The 20,772-nt window shown below is 41.4% G+C and overlaps 1 protein-coding gene across 1 annotated transcript in view; it reads left to right on the top strand.

The window, feature by feature from the left end:
* The window catches only part of cables2b (Cdk5 and Abl enzyme substrate 2b), a 43,505-nt gene that overhangs the window by 11,582 nt on the left and 11,151 nt on the right, over positions 1–20,772 (top strand). The window contains exons 2-5 of the mRNA XM_036591450.1: positions 2,807–2,899; positions 13,012–13,089; positions 17,749–17,854; positions 18,150–18,300. Coding sequence (XP_036447343.1) covers positions 2,807–2,899; positions 13,012–13,089; positions 17,749–17,854; positions 18,150–18,300 — 428 coding nt within the window. The remainder of the gene's footprint in view (positions 1–2,806; positions 2,900–13,011; positions 13,090–17,748; positions 17,855–18,149; positions 18,301–20,772) is intronic.

Here is a 20,772-nt window from a genome sequence, read left to right as displayed (position 1 = left end):
CACCATAGGTTTATCTATATGTTTTTCTGTCCTGTTTTTTTTGTTTTGTGTAATAAGAATAATTTACTTTAGTTTTTAAATGTGGTTCTTATTAAAAGTGAAGGGACTGAGATTTTCACCTGAATGAAAGGTCCGTTAAAAATTAAAGCTACTGTTAACACAATACACAATACTGTCACCACAATAAGCATCTGAAATGGTTTTATTTACAACATATGCATCGCTGTTGTCGGAAGAAAAGCTCGTATCTCCATTTTTGATGTTTTTCGGTTTTTAACATAATATGAAAATACCTGTTACCCTTTATATTGTATGTAAATTTCATGATGAGTGGAGTAAAAGAAATGACCTAAACTGACTTGGAAAAGGGTCAGGTTGCACTGACTTACATTAAAAATAAAGTATGTTTTTTCCTTCTCCTGTCAAGTTACCATTTTGGAGATACAAGGTTTTCTTCCGACAACAGCAACATGCATGTATGATAAACTACTACAATGATTTTTATTCACTGTTTTACAAACTGCACCACACTAAATCCAATTAAACTAGTTTGAACATTTCAGACATCCGTAGTTCCAACCTGAAGCCCATCTGCTCATTTGCTGTCGCTGTGACTCTTTGACTGTAGCTGTCTTTCATATACAACTTTTAAATGCCAAGTTCTGTCGATGGCTCTCTTATGGTAAAACCAAAGTTATTTCCAAATACTGTGATTCTGTGAATTTGTTTATCTCCAAACTACATTGAGTCTGAAGAGCGATTTACAGGTAAAACACTACAGATACCAGCAGTAGCAGTAACTGGGCAGACTACGCTGGACAGTGCTAGCAAACTCCAGGTCTCCTTGAAACAAGACGTAATGTATAGTGAGGCACTAATAAATATGTAGAACCTTAAGAAAGGAATCCTTTATTAGTCCCACAGTGGGGAGGTTCTCAGTGCTACAGCAGCAAAGGGAGAGCACGGCACTCAAGAAGTAACAAGAAGAGAATGAATGAATGAATTAATTAATTAATTCACAACAATTAATTAGAAGCAAGTAATTAATTAAAAAAATAAGATACAAATATAAACTCTATCCTTCACAAAAATGAACAATATGAAGAATCATAAATAAATAAAAGCAAAAATATTTATTTAATATCTGTTGGTTGTCAGTTGTGCCTCAATATGTTGAGCTGATGGCTTTTGCTAAACTCTCTGAGGTTAAACATGTCAGTGTAATCCTGCATTGCTCATTTTATTGCACTCCCTTTGCTCTCTAACAGACCCATTTCAACCTCTTGAAGCACTTCATTGGCTAATGTTGAATCGTGTGTTGGGGGCAGTAAGTACGTTTAAATGTGCAGTGCATAGGGAGTCCAGGAACAGGTCTGGGAAACACTGACTTAATGCAATAATAATTACGTTGGCAGACACAAAGCCATACGATGAAAGGAAGAGTCACAAATATGTCTGTGCTGGCCAGCTTGCATATGCACCCAGTGTCTGTTACAGCCATGATTGACGAGCTGGTGTGGAGCTGGTCAGTGGCAGCTTCATTAGTCATAATGAGAGATGCCCACAGGGAAGAGGAAACCACTTCTCTAGCCATTACCCTTCATTCATAACTGCAGCAGAGTCCTGGTCCCAGAGAGACAGCAATTAAAGACCATCATGTAAAATAGATGAGTGAACAAGAGTTATAAAAGCACAGAAGATGTATCCTCCAGTTCTGTCTAAAGTAAGGGAGAAATCCAATGCACATAACAAAAACATGGGAGGCTTTTATATGTCTATTACCTATTACAAATTTATCATTGTTATTTTAAGCACTGCAACTAAAAGGCACACAAAGGGTAAATAATACTCAACAAAAAAGGCCAGGCATGAACAGACTGAGATACAGCAAGATTTATGATATATATGGTATATATGGTAGTCCACAATATACAGAGTGATTCAAGAAGATTCATCCGATTTCAAAGCGCCATATTTTTTACAACCGAGAGGCGCCTAGGAACCAATCACAATCCAATTGAAAGAGGGAGTCATAGAGTTTCTGACTGGCAGTATGTCAGTGAACCTCCAACAGCTCAGAGCATTCGTCGTTGGTACCAACAGTTCCAAGAAAAAGGTCACCAGCGTCACCAGATCTCACGCCCTGTGGCTTTTGTGGGGTGCGTTAAGGATTCTGTTTATGTGCCACTCCCAACAACACTGGATGATCTCTGAAATTGCACTGAAAGAGCCGTGAGTGCAGAGAGACCCAACATGCTCAATCGGGTTTCAGATGAATTTGACCATGACGATATTGTCCGTACAGCTGGAGGAGGTTCATATTGAGCACTTGTAAAATTCCATAATAAACTTTATGCTCATTTAAACCATTTACAGTTTACTGCATTGTTCTGTAATGATTTACAAGTTAAATAAATTATTTTGAAATTGGATGAATCTTTTTGAATCACACTGTATTTGTTTTACCCTCTGCTTTTCATAGTGAACCTGTTGCTTTTTTTACACTTTTGTGCTGTAGCACAAGCAAGATGAGCTGTTTTGCTGCCATTGTGACGCACATTTGTTTGGACTGCATCCATGACTTTAGAGTTCAGATTGGTCAGCTTGATTTTAATGCTTCTCCACAGCGCAGATAATTGAGCTGGCTCTGATTACGAACGCAGCGTTGCAATCAGTCAACTGATGTGAAAGATACTATCAATATGTGTGTGGTCATTTTCTAAACTTGACATCTTTATTTTGTCCATAAAAAATGTTTATTTTGATGTTTTATATTAACAATTCTCTCTGTCTGTCTCTCTGCCAGGACCCGCAACCTGTCTGGTTCTCCTCGGCCGCGCTCCCTGAAGAAAGTCCATTTCATTAAGAACATGAGACAGTATGACACCAGAGGCAGCAGGTGTGTGCAAGTGTTTGTTATTGCGTGTTTGTTATTGCTTAATCCTCTTTATTGTGGGTTTCGTGCCCGTGATAACAGCCTTAGGCTGAGTCGTAATAGAACCACTTATTAGAGGCTATATATTACTCTCTTTGTGTGGGCATGAAAGAGTATGGGTGTGTATAAACATGACTGATTTTCCCACACTGATTCAATGTAAACAACTAAGAGGCTGAGTGCCTTTTCTTCTTCTGTCTGTAGAGCTGGGCGATATGGCCAAAAATGTTATCACGATAAACAAAATTCGTATCGTTCGATATCGATACATATCGCGATAAATGTCCAATCATTATTTCTTACAAGTTTGAAGGCTGATTTTGCTCCTGGGTGGTTAATTGTGGTTTTAAACTATCACTTATGGTCCGATCATGACAAACACTCGGCAAACAGTGGAACATTTCACAAATCTGTCTTGGGAGAGTGGGAGAAAGTTTCTGAGCTGTTTTTATCAGCTTGAAAAGCACAGCTGCAATTTTTGTAATAGTCATAATTTAAGAAAGAAAACAGATTATTTTTAGCTGTCTGGTGACGAGCGCTCGGCTACCCCGGTACAAATGCTAAACAAGTGGCCAACAACAGCGCTAAACTCTTTAGTTTCTCAACAACGTCAACTCGGTTCGGTAGGTCACTGCGGTCACTCCTACCACATCCATGTCAGAGCAGATCACAGTATTCAGACACCAGCTAGACGGCTGGGTTTCTCTATGCTATCGCAGTAGTTTAAGGGGTGAACCGCAGTATATCTGACGCTCGCTGTGTAAAAGCATTATCTGCAGTGTGAATCTCTCACACCAGTCACAGAGTCCTCCTTTTAGGTATGTTTAAACTGAGAGCGGTGCTTTTGTGTCTTGTTTGATCTACAGTATCATCAGTTCACCGTGTTGTGACGAAGCACTGCTGCAATTAGCCAGCAGCTAAAAACAGTTAACCTGGAAAGACAGCGCTCTCTCTCTTCCCAATGCCTCACAGCTTCCTCAGTTTACTTTCACTTAAATCAGGGCTGTAATTTTCATGAATCCACGTCTTTCTTTCACTTTCGTTGCTTAGGAATGCACTAATACTAAAATATGACGGTTTGGCGCTGTAACACGGCGCTGCAGACGTGATTTAACGCTGCTAAAGCTTGTTACGATGTTAGTAAAGAGGTGAGTTCGCTGTAGGACAGTACAGATACGCCACTGACCTCGTCACTCACACTCGGTCACAGGAGAGCAGATCGCCGGTCGCTCCACTCAAACAGGGAATGTATAACTCCGTGTTTCAACCGTTGCTAAAGTATATTTGGCGACCCTTTTTTTACTCGTGGCCCCCTCCCTCTCTAATCAAGTCGAAAAATCCGAGTGTGCGCCCTCTCCTGGCGACAGCAGAGTAGTGTCGCTTTCCTTGCGCTAAAACGTGGAAGTGTGAGAAGGGTGTATTATATCGAACATTTATCGAACATGTTGTATCGCTCTATCGAGGAAAAGTTATATCGCGATACTTATCGTTTTATCGCCCAGCCCTATCTGTCTGTCTTTCTGTTCTGTGTATCTGCTGGATTGCCCTTGTTGTTGTTGCTATTGTTGCATAAGTGTAATAGATGAGAGGTCTGTGTGCAGACAGACAGAATTGATGATACCCACCTGTGCTTAAAATGAGCCTTATCCTGTCTGGTGCTTTTCTGCAGCAGGTTCTCACAGCGCAGACAGCTCTTTCTGTTACCCCTGTACTTGTATGTGTATGCATGGTGTATATTTATCCATGCAACAGCACTGGGACAATGCCTGTGGAGTCCTAGAACTTACTTGGTATAATGTAGTATAGCCCAGGGGTCGACAACATGCAGCTCTTTACTGTCCTGTTGCAGCTCCACAGCAGAATTAGATTTTTAGGTAAAAATATAAAGCTCTGCTGATCATTCTAACACAGTTTTAACAATAAATGGTTTTAAACGCCCAAGTTAATGTAGGCTATGTCTGCTAATTCATCAACCTTTAACCCTGAAGATTGCTGGTCACCATAGCAACGACAACAATCTCACCTAACCAGTAGCTAATGAAACAGCAAAGAGAAAGAATTAAGACGAACATCGATAATTCGGAGACCATTTGACTTATTTGCGTTCATAATCACTCCAGCTAGTTTCCTGATACATTTAATCTGCAATGAGAAACTGTCAAACACTAAAAAGTCGCAAAGCTGAAGTCGGTTTTTCATTCTAATGTTTCCGTTCCACCTTAAATGGCGCAGCAGTTACATTCTGGTGCCTCAGACATCATTTAAGGTGGAACGGGAAAATTTGAACAAGAAGCTGGCGAATGAGAAGTGACTTCAGCCTCATACAAAACGTTGAGACAGATGCGAGAGAAGCAGCTATAGCTGAGCTAGAGTTTAAAGCAGAGCAAAGTAAGTCTGCGTTTTCGTTTATGTTAAATCTGTTAGCCTACACTAGTACATTAGCACATACTGAGACATATTTACAGACAAGATGGTAAGATGGGCATAAAATGTTGTGGCTCCCAAAGTAGTTTGATTTTTGTTGAAGGGACAAAATGGCTCTTCTTAACATTTGGGTTGCCGACCCCTGGAATAGCCCCTTTACTTTTAATAAGAGCCATATTTAACAACTGAAGTAAATTCAGTAGTTTTACAGTGCGAAATAGTGAGAACAGCACTGAACAAGATATTGACTAAGCTGTGGTACAAATGCATAAGCACACAACAGTTTCTATGGGCCCAGCAAAAACAGTCCTAAATGTTGTTTAACATCCAAATTTCTGAAGTAATGTTTGTCTCATACGTGTGTTCTGTACAGTCTCTGACATCTGCAAGCATCAGATGGTGTTGGAGTTCAGTAAATATTACAGCTCTTCATGCTGTCAGTAGCAGATGATGAGCCATGGATGTTGTCTGGTGTAGTTGTCCAATGGTGACGCCCTGCAGGTGGTGTTAAAGGATACAGAAGTTGCTAGGAGTTGCTATGCTAAAGGCAAACTCTAGGCTAAAGGCTCGTTACCCCAGGTGACCATCTGTTCCTTCCATCTATCTCTCCGGTGTTTGCTCCCTCGGCAACAACCTGGACTAACATTAACTCAGATTGCAGCTGACTACACAGCTAGAGATGATGGATTGCTGAAGGATACCTGACTTGCCTGACCTTGCTAGGCAGGGAAAGGAGCAATGCATGTTTGCATGTTTTGCATTGTGTATTTATTTCAGGTTATTTGTGCTTATTGGTGACATGCCAGTGAACCTAATATACCTCTTAGAAAGAATATATATCTATATATATATATATATATAATATATATATATAGAGTATATATCAGGGTCCATCTACTGGCACACATGCATGACCCTGTCAGGCACATATTGATTCAGGGTTTCAGTGTCCTCTGCTGAAAATGCTGATACTGTATTTAAGTGCCAGTATTGGCACCAATACAGTATCATTATCAGTGCAGCACTAGAGCCCTATAACATTTGATTTTTTTTAGTGTGTTAAAAAAATATTACTGGATATGTCTGGATATCCTCACAGATTCTGGCTCCTGTCATACGTTGTGTGACTGCTGTGTGTGTAGTCAGGCATGCTAGTGTTTCAAGCATCAGTCAGTGTTCAGCTGACCAGTGGAATGGGCCAAATGAATAACCTACTGACTTTAAACGTTGCATGATAGTGATGCGAGTCGTGTTTGTTCTAGCATCTCCAAAACTGTTGTCGTTCTGGCCTTTTTGCCTTTGGCTTCGAAATTTAATCAAGTATAAAAATCAAGTGTAAAAATCAAAAAACTGGTAAGTGATTGGAGATCAGGTGGATGAACATGCTTGTGGATGAAAAGGATCAAAGGAGAATGGCCAGAGTCACCAACACAACAGCCCACAAAGAGTATAACGTCTCAGTTGCGTGGTAGGACAAAACCAGGTTCATTTTGCAACATGCTGATATAAGGATCAGAATTTGGTGCAAGTAACCTGAGTCAGTGAAGCCATCCTGTTTGGTGTGAACAGTACAGACCGGTGGTGGCAGCGTGATGAGTGGGGAATGTTTTCCTGGCACCCATTAAGATCCATGATACCCACTGAAGAACATCTGAACAGTGTGACACATCTGAACATCACTGCTAATCAGGTTTGCCCCTTCATGACTACAGTTTATGCCCACTTTTAGCATAATCAAAAGTAGAAATGGACCGATGAATGTTTTTGGGGCCGATACCGATCGTCGTTCATTACAATCTACCGATAGCCAATACCGATCGAGCCTGGGGCTGGAGGCCACATTTAAAGATGCAGCAAAACACATACACCCCTCCCTGCGGTGCTCCTTCAGAAGCTCTTCCCCACTTTTTTGTGGCCATAAAACCCTTCACAAATGTTGTACAGTCAATTGCCATGATATAACATTAGAGCAAACAACAGCGTAAGTAATGTAACGTTAACTAGGTTGTGGGTTAGCAAACGTACTACAGTTGCTACTGTGAAGTTAACCACAAACATTGGCAAATGGGACAAAATAGTACTGACCTAGTTAATTAATGTTAATTAATGTTAAGTTAATGTTATCCACATGTCAAGCAAAGCAACCTTCTTATCCATTTTAAGGCCTTTCAACTCTTTCAACTTTCATGTTCTTCCTTAAATGCTAGCATGGTCATTGACATAACCAGGGCCTACACAACCGGCGCAGCTAACAGGGCAAAACAGTCCTCCTGCTTCACAGATGGGCTGGTATTCTCACTCTCACAGCCCTGAAGATCACCTGTGTTCATTAGAGTGACCATATGATTTACCTTTAACTCCACATCTTTCTCATTGACTCGTGCACACACACACGTTTCCCAACTTCCTACCACAGAAATTGCTCATGTTTCCGTGGTTCCCACATAAACACACACAGCACTGCACCTGCGCACTCGTTTTCAGTGAGCTATGCGAGAACTGATCTCAATCAGGCTTCTGCACCTGACCCTCTCTCTTTATATCATGCGCGCAAACACACACACACACACACACACACACACACACACACACACACACACACACACACACACACACACACACAACATATCCCTAAGAATGCCCTGACTGGGAAATATAATCAAACCTGTTGCAGTTGGCTTTGGGATCATATTAGCTTTTGCTGGGTGAGCAGCTATAAACTATATAAAAATGGTTTGTTATTAGAAAATCAAGTCACTCAGAGTTAGGTTTAGGTCAAGATTTGGCCACCAGCCAGTGGAAAATATCTAATCAGCCTCTCCAATCACTCATTTCCCTTTCCTCCACTAGCCGGAGTATGACAGCCTGTGCAAAAAAAAGCCAAAGCTTGGGAAAAAGCAGTGGAAAGTGTCAGTAACAGTGTGGGACTGTTTATAATAAGCCTTTAATAAACATAGCTGTCGTTCCATGGCTGGAGGAACCGCAGAGCTCAGGGGATAAGAAGCATAACACAAACCCTCAAATCCCCCCGACTCAAACCCTCGACATCTGTCCCAAACCCTTTCCCCTCCTTCCTCCTGTCTTGCAGCTGAGGCTGCTTGCCAGCCACAAACAAACAGAGCACATCAGCACTGCGCTGCAGGCATTGTGGACCTAAGAGTGAGTTTACGGGGATGTTTTTGGAGAAAATAAACACACAAAGAGATTTGATGCTAAATTATTGCCAGCCATAAGTGTTATTACTCATAGCAATGGAGAGTCATGAAAATTATAGAGACTCCTATGCAGAGAGGGCTCTGATTGGCTGCCCTGTATTTCTGTATTATGAAAAAGGAGAGAAATTTCGTTTTCTATGATATTGACACTTTAAATGTACATATTTCAGATTTGTGGGTTCTTTTGGATTCCTGCTAAGACACACACACTGAAAAACAGCAGCAGTGTTGATGTAACGTATTTAATTAATGTTCACTAATGTGCGCTCAGAAGCCACTGTACTAGGTACACCTTGTATCTACACTCACTGTCCATTTTATCAGATCCACTTACCAAATAGGTGCCCTTTGTCAGACTAACAAAAGCCTCTACTACCATTCATCAATGGTCAGCATCTCCACAGAACCACCACTGAGCAGCCTGTGCAGACTGCTGAAGCAAAGAAACATAACCATAGTCTTACCATTGAGTGGCAATACGTATCTTGTGGTTAGAGATGGAAGGATTGATCGGAATTGGCCGATTTTCAGCCCAAATATGCGATCAGCCGATATCTCTCTAACTTAGCCGATCCCAAGAGCTGATCAATGACGTGAAACACATGAGCCATATTTCGCCTGAGGCGTCAGAATGTACCTGCTGCACCGTTTAAGGTGGAACGGGAAAATTCGAACAAGAAGCTGGCTAATAGGAAGCCAACTTCAGCCTCGTCAAATCTATTTTACTGATGTACAACGTTTTTCCTGAAGTATATTACATATTTGGCTTCTAATTTGCTGAAAACGTGTTGTGTGAACAAGTATAGCTGTAAATAACGTGGTTTGTTGTCAAAGCTTTGAAGATTTGTTTTTGTTAGCACAATAGCATCCAGGCGCTAATTTTAGCTTAGCTTGCACTGCAGTAGCTTCATGATCTACGGCTTTGGCATCTAAATTTAAATTTACTCTCACTCTATAAATGTAAATTTAAGTGTATCTGTCAGTGTGTGCCAGCATCATCTTTTGCCTACCACTAAAACAGGCGCACATTGGACGCACTCTGCCCGGCGTGTTATGAGCGAAACCTGCGGCGGTTAGTTTTGTGTTGATTTTCCTTTTGAAACTAGACTTAAATTTGCATTAGGGCCTCAATCATCTCGTGGGCCAGATGTGATCTTGTAATGAGTACATTTGTGGACAACCATTAGAACATTTGGGATAAATGTGCGTGGGAATGTGAAAGTGGAGCTCAAAGTAGAGGGCGATGGTGAACTCGTCAACGTTTTCAGATGGAAAACAAGCTTATCGTTAGTCCATAACAAGCTGTTGTTAGCCCATATCGTAGCCCATGGATGTGATGTAAGTTCCCCTAAGAACCTAAGAATTGCAAAATAGTTTTTTTAGCTTTTTAGCTTTAGAAGACATCAGATAGCTAAGTGACTGTCTCCAAACAAAATATTTGAAGTGTTTTCGTAGAACTGAGCACATCTGAGATTTTTGTGCCCTGAGAACACCGCAGAAAAAACTCAGTGTAGCTGAAACACTAATCTTGAACAGTGTATAGCTAATTATAGCTTTTCACTAGCTTGTTTTGCTTGTGTTTTTAGTTGGGCATTAAGAGGGTATAGGATTAGAGAAGGTCCAGCACTAACAGTTTAACAAGCTGTTCCCAAAAGTGTCCTCTTTAAGTGACCGCGCCTGGCCCCGCAAGACTAGAATCTGAAAAGACGTGTTGAGAGACGTTAGCGATGACAGACATAGCGGTTAGATGGAGGAGTGAGCTTAGGACACACGCTGAAAGAATGTTTACATCAGAAAACCTGTTTAAACTCTTATGACCAGAAGTGTTTTGTGAGAAGACACAGTGAAAAATGTGTTGTGATGCGGCTGCAGTGTGTGCCTGTAGTCAAATTCTGCTTTCTTAGCTGAAGTAGACACCCGTGTGGAGTATTTTGGTAGTACTATTAAAGAACTCTGATCTCACAAGTGAACAGTAGGTGGGAGAGGTGGGCGGTATGTCGCTGTAAAAGTGAATACTGGTATTATGTTCTCTCCTGATATGAATTTTGCGGTACCGTGGTTACTGTGATTAGCCCAAACACAGTGAACCACAAACAGCACAAACAAAATGGTGATGTAGACAAAACTGCACCACTGACTGCTGCTTACAGTCGCTCCTATGTTAATCAGTACAGGTTAACACAGGCGTGCGTATAAAGTGAGTGTTGTTTGGTGTGAGCCACGTGCACGAAGCATCATGAACAAGTTCAGTTTTGCCCGTAACGCTGCGTGTTTGCACATTATTTGTACTTTTTTGCGAGGCTTTCCATTTGAACTCTTGGTTATCTCTGTTGAGCAAGGACCTGGCTGTGTGTTGGACAAAACAGATTCATCCTGTCGTTCTGGGTTGCCAGATTTGCCGTTTGCCTGACAAATCCAGCTACATTTAAAGTGCAGTGTACATAAAATTAAACAGTGGCAAGGAACATGTTTGTTTGTTTGTTTGTTTGTTTGTTTGTTTGTTTGTTTGGTTGTTTGATTGGACTACTCTCCGTGACGTGTACGTTTAGTCACATTTTGGGTATTGAAGACTGCTTGAGCTCACATGCGCTGGTCTTCCACACGTTTGTACTGCTGAGTGGGGCAGCAAGAAAGTTCTACAGATATTCTTTAAGCAAATGAATAAATGGTCAAATTTGTCACAAATGAACACAGTGCTTTTTTTTTTTTAACCCTGGACAGCCTTCTGATTGAGCAGTCGTGTCAAGCCTGTTAAGCACGACGAAGATGAACCAGTCAGCTCATAAACGCGTCCAACGGGCACAGAGTAAACTTCATGTGATAAACTTAGCCCACCATTCCAGGCTTGTTATCTTTTTTAGATATGGCAAACACAAATACAAGGTGCAGAATGAAGCTAAGGAGGACTGATAAGGTAAAGACAAACATGAGGAGAGGATGCAGGAGAGAATGGCTTAAAACTGCTTCTATACTGAAGAAGCTACTGGAGTGTGGTAGTATTTACACAGTTGCTATTGCTGCAATAATAATAATAATAATAATAATAATAATAATAATAATAATAATAGTAATAATAATGGAGGCGGCAGTAGCAATAATAATGGTGCTAGCATTATTATTTTATTTTTGTTATTTTTACTGTTACTATTGTAACTTTTTTCACATTGTACATACATACATCATTGTGGCATGCGCCCGCCCCCCGGGCCCCGACGATGACGGCCGCGAGAGAGCGGCGACGAACCTCGGTCAGGGCGGCAGGAAGAGAGCCGCGAGTGTGGAGGGGGCGGAGCGAAAAGCCCGAGCTCTTCAGAGTGGCGCGAGTGACGGCGGGAGGAGGAAGACGACGACGGTGCCGGTAACGAGAGGCACCAGGGTGTGGCATGCGCCCGCACCCCGGGCCCCGATTATGACGGCCGCGAGAGTCGGCGGGAAGGCGGGGCCCGAACACCCAGCGGCGACGAACCTCGGCCAGGACGGCAGGAAGAGAGCCACGAGTGTGGAGGGGGCGGAGCAAAAAGCCCAAGTATTTCAGAGTGGCGCGAGTGACGGCGGGAGGAGGAAGACAACGACGGTGCCGGTAACGAGAGGCACCAGGGGAAGAAGCGAGTCCCGAGCTCCGCCACCTGGGCCCCGCCCCCTGTTACGCAGCGAGGCCGCTCCACTACACCTCACCTTCGACCCGGGCGGCTGAGCCGCCAGCTGGGGGCGGTGACGAGGAGGCGGAGCAGCGAGCGAGGAATTAAAGAGATGGCTGCTGCAACCCTAAACCCTGCCTCCAGCGTCCTCCTTGAGCCCGGGGTAGCACACGCCGTGCTACAATCATCTAAACTGCTTATCATTCTGGGTCACGGTGGGGTGCTGGAGCCTATCCCAGCTGTCATTGGGCGGAAGGCAGGATACACCCTGGACCGGTCGCCAGTCCATCACAGGGCAGACAGACAGACAGACATACATACACCTAGGGGCAATTTTAGCATGTCCTATTGGCCTGACTGCATGTTTTTGGACTGTGAGAGGAAACCGGAGTACCCGGAGGAAACCCACGCAGACACGGGGAGAACGTGCAAATTCCACACAGAAATGACCCTGGTCACCCGGCCAGGAATCAAACCCAGGCCATTCTTGCTGTGAGGCGACAGCGCTACCCACTGCGCCACCGTGCCGCCCACTTTTTTTTGTATCGTCATTGTCTGAATAGTAAAAAAAATACCGTAATATAAATTTAAGTTCCTATCACCCACACCTAGCAGATGGGTGAGGCTACATGATAAGCTGCAGTCTTAGTAAATCGAACGTTAATGTCACACATTGTTAGTATATTACGGTCACATCAAGACATGTTTTATCTCTGCGCTTGTGCACAAACGTTTTTCTGACCCTGAAAGAGAAAAAGTTGAGTATGTGTTTTCTAATGTGTGCCTTTGTCTGTTGCAGGATTGTGCTTATCTGTGCTAAGAGATCACTGTGTGCTGCATTTTCTGTGCTGCCATATGGAGAGAGCTTCCACATAAGGTACCAAATACACGCATACAAACAAAATATCTCTGCTGTAACAAAAATCTAAAATTTTGATTTTATGTGAGGAGGAAACACATAAACCTAGTAGAAGACCCTGTGCTGATTCTGCAATTTAAGACCCTTTGTGTTGGTCCATTTGTCATTAAATGCAGGTAGTTAGAAGGTCATTAGTTTAAAAGTCTTACATTTTTATATTTTCTGCCTGAGGTCATCTGTTCGTCTGCAGTTTATTACATTGGCAAAACAATGTTCCCTATTTAACCACAAATTTTACCACTGATTTTACTTTCCTTAACATTATTTATTATACATGTGAAACGGCAGCCAAGAATCCATCTTTTTTTGCTACTGATTTCAAAATTTCATTACAACTGGCTTTAAAAGATCTTGAAAAGTCTTTCATTTGCATAAACCTGTAGATGCCCTGAACCAAGATCCACAGCACTTTACACAGACACTTCCCAGGACCTTTCAGCCAAGCGCTTCTACCAAGCTGACTGATGTTGTTATAAATCCTCCCTCCTCTTGTCACTTTTCTTAGTGTCCTATAGTCCCACATTGTCGGTTAGTCAGTCTGTCTTTTCCACATTCTGCACAACTATTATCTTTCCTCTCTAAAACTTTTCTCTCAACATTTTCTGTATATAAACAACAGCGGCCAGACGCCACATAAACACAGAGAGCAAGAATTAGAATGTGAATCCTGTGTTGAGCAGGATATCAGGGCTTTCCTCTTGGGATTCAGTAGCCAAACTGGACGAATGAGTCAGGCAGGAATGTTTCCCACAGTTCCGAGCCCAGATGGGCATGACCTGGCCTGCGACCTCCCTGCCCATTCCCACCCTTTGCTCCACTCATCCTGCCAGATCTGCTCAGTAAAGCTCAGGCGAGGGAGGGAACAGGCTCTAGGAAGCGAAGTACATCTGTTCATTTTTCTCCATCCTTTATTCGGACATGCAGAAAGAGAGGAAATTGCACAGCTATGTTACGTTACGTAAACGAGCGAGAGGTTTTTCTTCTCTCTTGAGGTCTGATAAAAGGGTAGAGATGGATGGGGGATGGACAAGTCTGTGGTGATGATGGTGTCATACATTTTTGTGTGTGTGTGTGTCTGTTTTGGTACATTTTTGAGGACAGAAATCTCCCGACTTTCAGAAAAATAATATCCTCTCAAAAATGTCCTGACTTCCCAGGAACTTAACAGGGCTAACCTACAACATCAGGACCAACAAAATGGAACTTGCTTTTGTACAAAAATGGCATGTTAATTTCTTTAATCCGAAAGGAGAAAATCCATAATTCTTTTTTTAACTGAGATTAGGGTTTTGTTTTTTATGGCTTCTAATTTTGACCTCTATGTGCCCCTTTTGCTTTAATTAACAGTATACATAGTTTGCCCAAAAGCCTCTGATAAGTAGATCTGAGTGCACTGAGTGAGTTTACATGCATTTAATAATCTGATAACTGCAGAAAATCAGATTTTGTCAGTAATACATTCAACATGTTTACATGCACTTTAGATAATCAGATAATGTGGAAACTCTGGATCTACATGAGTCAGACAGTAATCGGATACAACCAGCCAATAAACTCACAGAAGAAGACGTGACGTAAACGTAACGAACTCAGACTTCATGACTTTTTTAAAAACCATCACATCACTTGAAGATGAAGAATATTTAAATCCTTCATTTTGTCGAGAATGTAGTTGGTTTCATTATCGCTCCAAAAGTGTTTTGCTGAGTCTGACGTCAACGCTGTTTGCTTATTTTCAGTCTGTTTTGCGCATGCGCAGACTGAGAAATATGAAAGAAATCAGAGTAAGAGTTTACATGCACTGAAATCTGATTACTAAACTAAAGTCCAGCTATGTTTAACGGATTTCTTAATCGGATTTCTAGATCCGAGTGTGCTGTTTACATGACCATTTGAATAATCAGATAACTGCAGAAATCCGATTATGTTTAGGTTATTGAGTGCATGTAAACACACTCATGGTGGGTCATTTGAACACATGTTTCGCTGGAAGGCATAAGACTAATTTGCTTAAATTTAAATAATGACCTAGAAATATCTCATTTTACTTGTCTTTGTTTTAATTTTTTAACATTTTGAAACCTTCTGTTTATTTCCAGGTTTGAAAAAAAAAAAAGTAAAAAAAAAATAAATAAAAAAAAAGATCATGGTGTCAGACTTTTAAACTCTACTGTGTATTTGTAATACATACGTTAATATCATACAATGTGCTATCATTGCTGTCTGAACAAAACCTTGTCTTCATTTTTGTTTTTTGTTTAATTTTATTTCATTTTTTTTTTTAAACATATTTAAATATAATTGAAATGTGTGAAAGAATGTGAGAATTGTGTGAAAGTTTCATGTTGGATAAACTAGTAGAAATGGTCTGCTAGGTTTTTGTCTGACATACATAATAAAAAATAATCAATACTTAGATGCATCACAATTCTCTCTCTCTCTCAAAAACATCTTAACTGGATTTTAATATAGGTCTGCGTTGCCACTTCTGTAAAATAAACGCCCAGAGACTTTACAAAGTAGGATACTTTGGAACAGCCCGGCTTGAAGGAGAGAAAAAAAAAGCGTGCGGGATCTGACTAATGCGCGCATGTTTGCCGTCACAAATTTGGTCACAAATTTGGTCTGGATGAGGTAAAACGGCCCTAAACTAGAGTAAACATCATTGAATCAGTTAATGTTATATCGTAAAATATATCTCGCTGTTGTCGGAAGAAAACCTCGTATCTCCAAAATGGTAACTTTACAGGAGAAGGAAAAAACCTACTTTACTTTTAATGTAAGTCAATGGAACCAGACTTTATTCCAGGTCATTTTGGGCCGTTTCTTTTGGTCCATTCATCATGAATTTTACAGACAACGTAAAGGGCAACAGGCATTTCTGAATCATGTCAAAAACTAAAAAATGACAAAAATGGAGATGCAAGGTTTTCTTCCGACAGCAGTGATATGTCTGCTGCATAAGTTGTGATGTATAAAAAACGTAATGTACTTAACCCCTTAAAATCTCAGGCTTAATACATATTAAGGCTTAGTATTTAGTAACTACAGAGACTTCAATGCAAACTGGCTGAGCTGCTCTTAGGTTATAGAAGTGTGTAACAAAACTTTGGGCCTGCGGGTGAGCCCTGGCCATTTAAGGGGTCAGTGGATTTCCAAAATGCAGATGCGTCAGGGTACATCAAAAGCTGTTTTATAAACGCATCCTGGCCCCCTGAAGCTAAATCAAATAGAATCATGTGGTGCCTAGAAATTCACGTCTCTAATATGCATCACGTCCTGGCTTACAATAAAACCGCTTGTGTGTGTTTGTGTGTTGTGTGTGGGGTCAAGACAGCCTCAGTGTTAGACAGACTGATTCAGGTCAGTTTCTATGCCCATCTGTCAGTGTGTGAAGAGCTGCTGTCTGTAGCCTGTGGAGGCTGTACAGCCCCCAGTAGGACAGAGAACTCAGTCTGAGCGAAGAGACAAGCAGCAAGGAGCGAATTATTTAGAGACTCTAGACGTAGAAGGTGCTGCGTGATAGGTGAGCCCTACTGAAATGTGTGCGTGTCTGTCTGAATGAGCCTATTGAAGCAGGGTGCGTTAGGTGAGCTCGCTGAGGCTGTACTGGAATGAATGTTATCAATGGAAGCCTGTCGGCTTTTTCAGCCAAGGGGCTTCAAAAGACCAGCTTCTGTTCTGAACTGCTACTGTCCTCTCTTTCTTCACTCTGTCCTCTCTCATCTCTCATCTTTCATCTCTGTTGCAACACTATACAATAGATAATCTCTCTCGCTCTCATGCAGAATTTATGATGATCTGGTCTATAAAGAGCTCCTCTGCTCCTGCTGCCGTGTTTTACGTGTGACTAAGTTAAGCCAGATGTAGAGATAATCAGCTTTTTTCAGGGAGTTTTCTCCTTCTGAGAATGATAAAGCTAATTACTGACTGAGCACACAGGAAAACTAGAGTCTCTCTCTCTCTCTGTCTCTCTGTCTGTCTCTCTGTCTGTCTCTCAATGTAATTTTCTTTTTCTCTCTTTATCTCTCTCTCCCTCTCTCTCTGTCTCTCTCCTTCTCTCCTTCTTCTTTCACTTTCTTTCTCTCTAAACCTCTGTCTGTCTTTCTCTGTTTTTCTTCCTCTCACTATGTCTGTCATCCTTTTTCTGTCTATCTCTTCCTCCCTCACCTTTCTTTCTTTCTTTCTTTCTTTCTTTCTTTCTTGCCCTTGCCCTCTCTGTCTGTCTTTCTCTATCCCCCTCCCTCTCTCTCTCTCTCTCTCTCTCTCTCTCTCTCTCTCTCTCTCTCTCTCTCTCTCTCTCTTTCTCTCATTTTTTATCTTTTTTCTCTTTTTCTTTCTTTCTTTCTTTTTCTTTCTTCCTTTCTTTCTTTCTCTCTTTCTCTCTTCCTCTCACCCTCTTTCTGTCTATATCTCTCTGTATTTTTCCCACACCCTTCTTTCCTTTGTACTTTCTTTCTTTTTCTCTTTCTTTCTTGCCCCCCCCCTCTCTCTCTCTCTCTCTCTCTCTCTCTCTCTCTCTCTCTCTCTCTCTCTCTTTCTCTCTTTCTCTCTTTCTCTCTTTCTCTCTTTCTCTTTCTCTCTTTCTCTCTCTCTATCTGTGTCTCTCTCTCTCAGTGACCCAGCGCTGAACACCCAAAGGCGGAGGCACTCGTCCGGAGGGATTTCCACACTGGACATGTTTCCTGGGCTGGAGGGTGTTGAGTTGGGCATGTACGGCAGGGTAAGAGCTCAGCCAATCACTGGATTAATCCAGACGTCAGTGGAGCTGTCATAGCCGGCACGGTGGTGGTAGCGTCGAGTGACATGTTTGATTGACAGCCTGCTGAGTGCTGAAAGGCTTATTTCACTGATGTTTGATGGGCCTTAGAAAGCTCCTGGTGACATCTTAATGTATAAAAATGAAAGACTGACAGTGGTTGGTTGATTTTGGGGATTCAGTGATTTAATATACATGTGTGTGAATTATTTATTTGTTTGTTTGTTTATTTTTTAATTCTATTTATTTATCCATTTAGACGGTATCCTATGCCCAGTTCCTGTACCCCACTAATGCTTTAGTTCGTGAGAAGCCACCAGAGATTGCTCTACAGATCCCCTACTCCAGAAACAGCATCCCACACAGCTTCCCTCCATCACGCCTCAACAGCACTGTAGGCTTCGACCTGGGTACGACACACACATTAACACGTGTACATATGTCGCTCTTCAGTAGCTCTGGAACTGGATAGAGCTGCCCATTATGTTGGTTTTTAATTGTTCTCACAATATTGGCCTTTTACTGATATTGTAGAAGGCAATACACAATGCACATAATTCCTGCAGCCCAGTGTTTCTCAACCCAGTCCTGGGTGCACACTACACTTTTCCATGTTTTTGCTCTAACTTAAGCCACGTTAAAGAGAGCCTACTAATCCGTTAATTTTCAGACTAATAGCTCAATCAGAATAGAATACATCCGATTGAGGTCATTCGGAATTTCTGTCCGATTGAACGAGGTGATTAATCCTGTAAATAATCCCATAAATAGAAGAATAACAACCATGTAAATTTCTGTATCAGATTAGATTCCCAATCTGAAGTTTTAAGTATGTTCTGATCATGTTCGTCACGTCATAGTGAAAGTTTATAACGTTCAACATGGCGGAGCAGAAACTGGTCTGCAGAGGAGACAAAGTTTATGCTCTGATCTTTAAAAGACCGCGGTGGGACGGACGTCCAGCTTACGTGTCTCAGAACACGACGTCTTCCTCTCGGCCTTCTTTAATAAGGACATGTGAAGGACGTTTTCCTGAGTCTGACATCATTTTAAAGCAGTTAAAAACACAAGCACTGCTCACTGCTGCTCATCTCACTCTGACTGGACTCACGTGATGCTCGATGTCATGGTAACATCTACACTAAGTGGTTCGTTTTGGATCAGATTACTTGTTGTGAGCATGTAAACAGAGATTTTCCATCAGATTGTTGAGTAGAGTGAGCATAAACACCTCAGTCTTAATCTATAATCGGAATGTATTTAATCGGATTGGCAAAAGCCTTTGCATGTAAACACAGCCATAGTGTGTTATGCAGGTACAAGCCTGATAGAGCCACACTGTCTCTGCCTTTTCAGTCACATCCCTTATGGTTAATATGTTGTATTAACATGAAATTCCTTATAGTTAATATGTTGTATTAACATGAATTTGATATGCAAATGCCTGGAGTTACAAAGAATTGTGTAGTCAGTCAAGCAAAGCTTACATAGTTCTCAAAAAAAAATATTCATTCTTTATGTGCTAACATCATTAGAATTAGCTACTTAGCGAACAAATAAACAAACATCACTCGTCTCAACCCTGCAAACGTATTATAGGACCAAGTTAACTGATGCATATCAGTGAATGTGTTTCTTGCATTCTTTTTTGTGGTTATTTGTCTCAACCAAACTGATGAAAACACCCAATTCACATCCTGCTTGTGATGCAACATAATCATAAAACATAATGTCTATGGAAAATAATTGTAATAATCTCAGATAACTGTGATCAGGTGATTTTGTAATAATTGTGACAGGCCTAGCTGTGAGCGTCCTGACCAATCACAGATGATCCAAATGCAATTCTATGGTGTCTAGAAGGATTCAGGTCAGGAATGAGATGAGGAATGAATCTAAATTTTGTTTAAAATAATGCAGGTTAGTCACGTTACATAAAATCTTCAACAGTGTATTTTTAATATACTCTAAGGCAAATCACAGTATGTAGGTATGTAAATGTAATATGCTACTTTTTCTATATTGTGCAACCACTTTGTTCTCACTACAACAGCACTTTGCCTTGGACCAGGGTAGTACGCATCTATATCTCCGTCAAACAAATACGGTCATGCTCTTTATAAAGAACACCTTTGTCACTGTGTGGTCCTGGCTTGTGCTGGATTTATCAGATTTTTATCTACCTGTGACCAAAGCTAACATGGCTATACATGCAGTCCCTTGATCCTTCATGAACTCTAATAATGGTCATCTTGGTGCCCTATTATTTTGTGAGTCCAAAGCATCAAATGAAGCCTGTTTCCTTGTGCTCAAGCACATACACACACTTCGAGACAAACAAAAGGGACACACTAAGGAAGCTTAAAATAGGTCCCAGTGTGTTGTGTGACTCACTGAATGGGGAGGGAAGTGGCAAGGAACCTGCTACAGCTGGTCATTAATATAGCACTTCAAGCAGAGCAGCATTTGTGTGCGTATCAATCTGTCCTTGTGTTTCCTGTATGTGTCTATGTGAGAGTGTGTGTGTCATTGACACAGCTCTTATCGCTCTCTGCGTCCTTTTCCCAGATTTAGCAGCCCTTCATTAAGAAAAACACGTGACGGCTCTGTGTGTGTGTGTGTGTGTGTGTGTGTGTGTGTGTGTGCGTTAGGGTCAGTGAAGTGTATATTTGGAGGCAGAGCAAATACCCAAATAAAGTATTTGAATGAAAAAGGGAAAGCTTAGCATAGTGCATTCAGTACATGCAAACGTATAAGCACAGTGTATTTAGTACTACACATTCAGCTTATGCATATATATACACTGATCAGGCATAACATTATGACCACCTCCTTGTTTCCACGCTCATTGTCCATTTTATCAGCTCCACTTACTATATAGG

This window comes from Colossoma macropomum, unplaced genomic scaffold, assembly GCF_904425465.1.
Source record: "Colossoma macropomum unplaced genomic scaffold, Colossoma_macropomum, whole genome shotgun sequence".
Classification (NCBI taxonomy): Eukaryota; Metazoa; Chordata; class Actinopteri; order Characiformes; family Serrasalmidae; genus Colossoma; species Colossoma macropomum.
The sequence above is the reverse complement of the archived record's forward strand: the minus strand, read 5'-3'. Positions and strand labels throughout refer to the sequence as shown.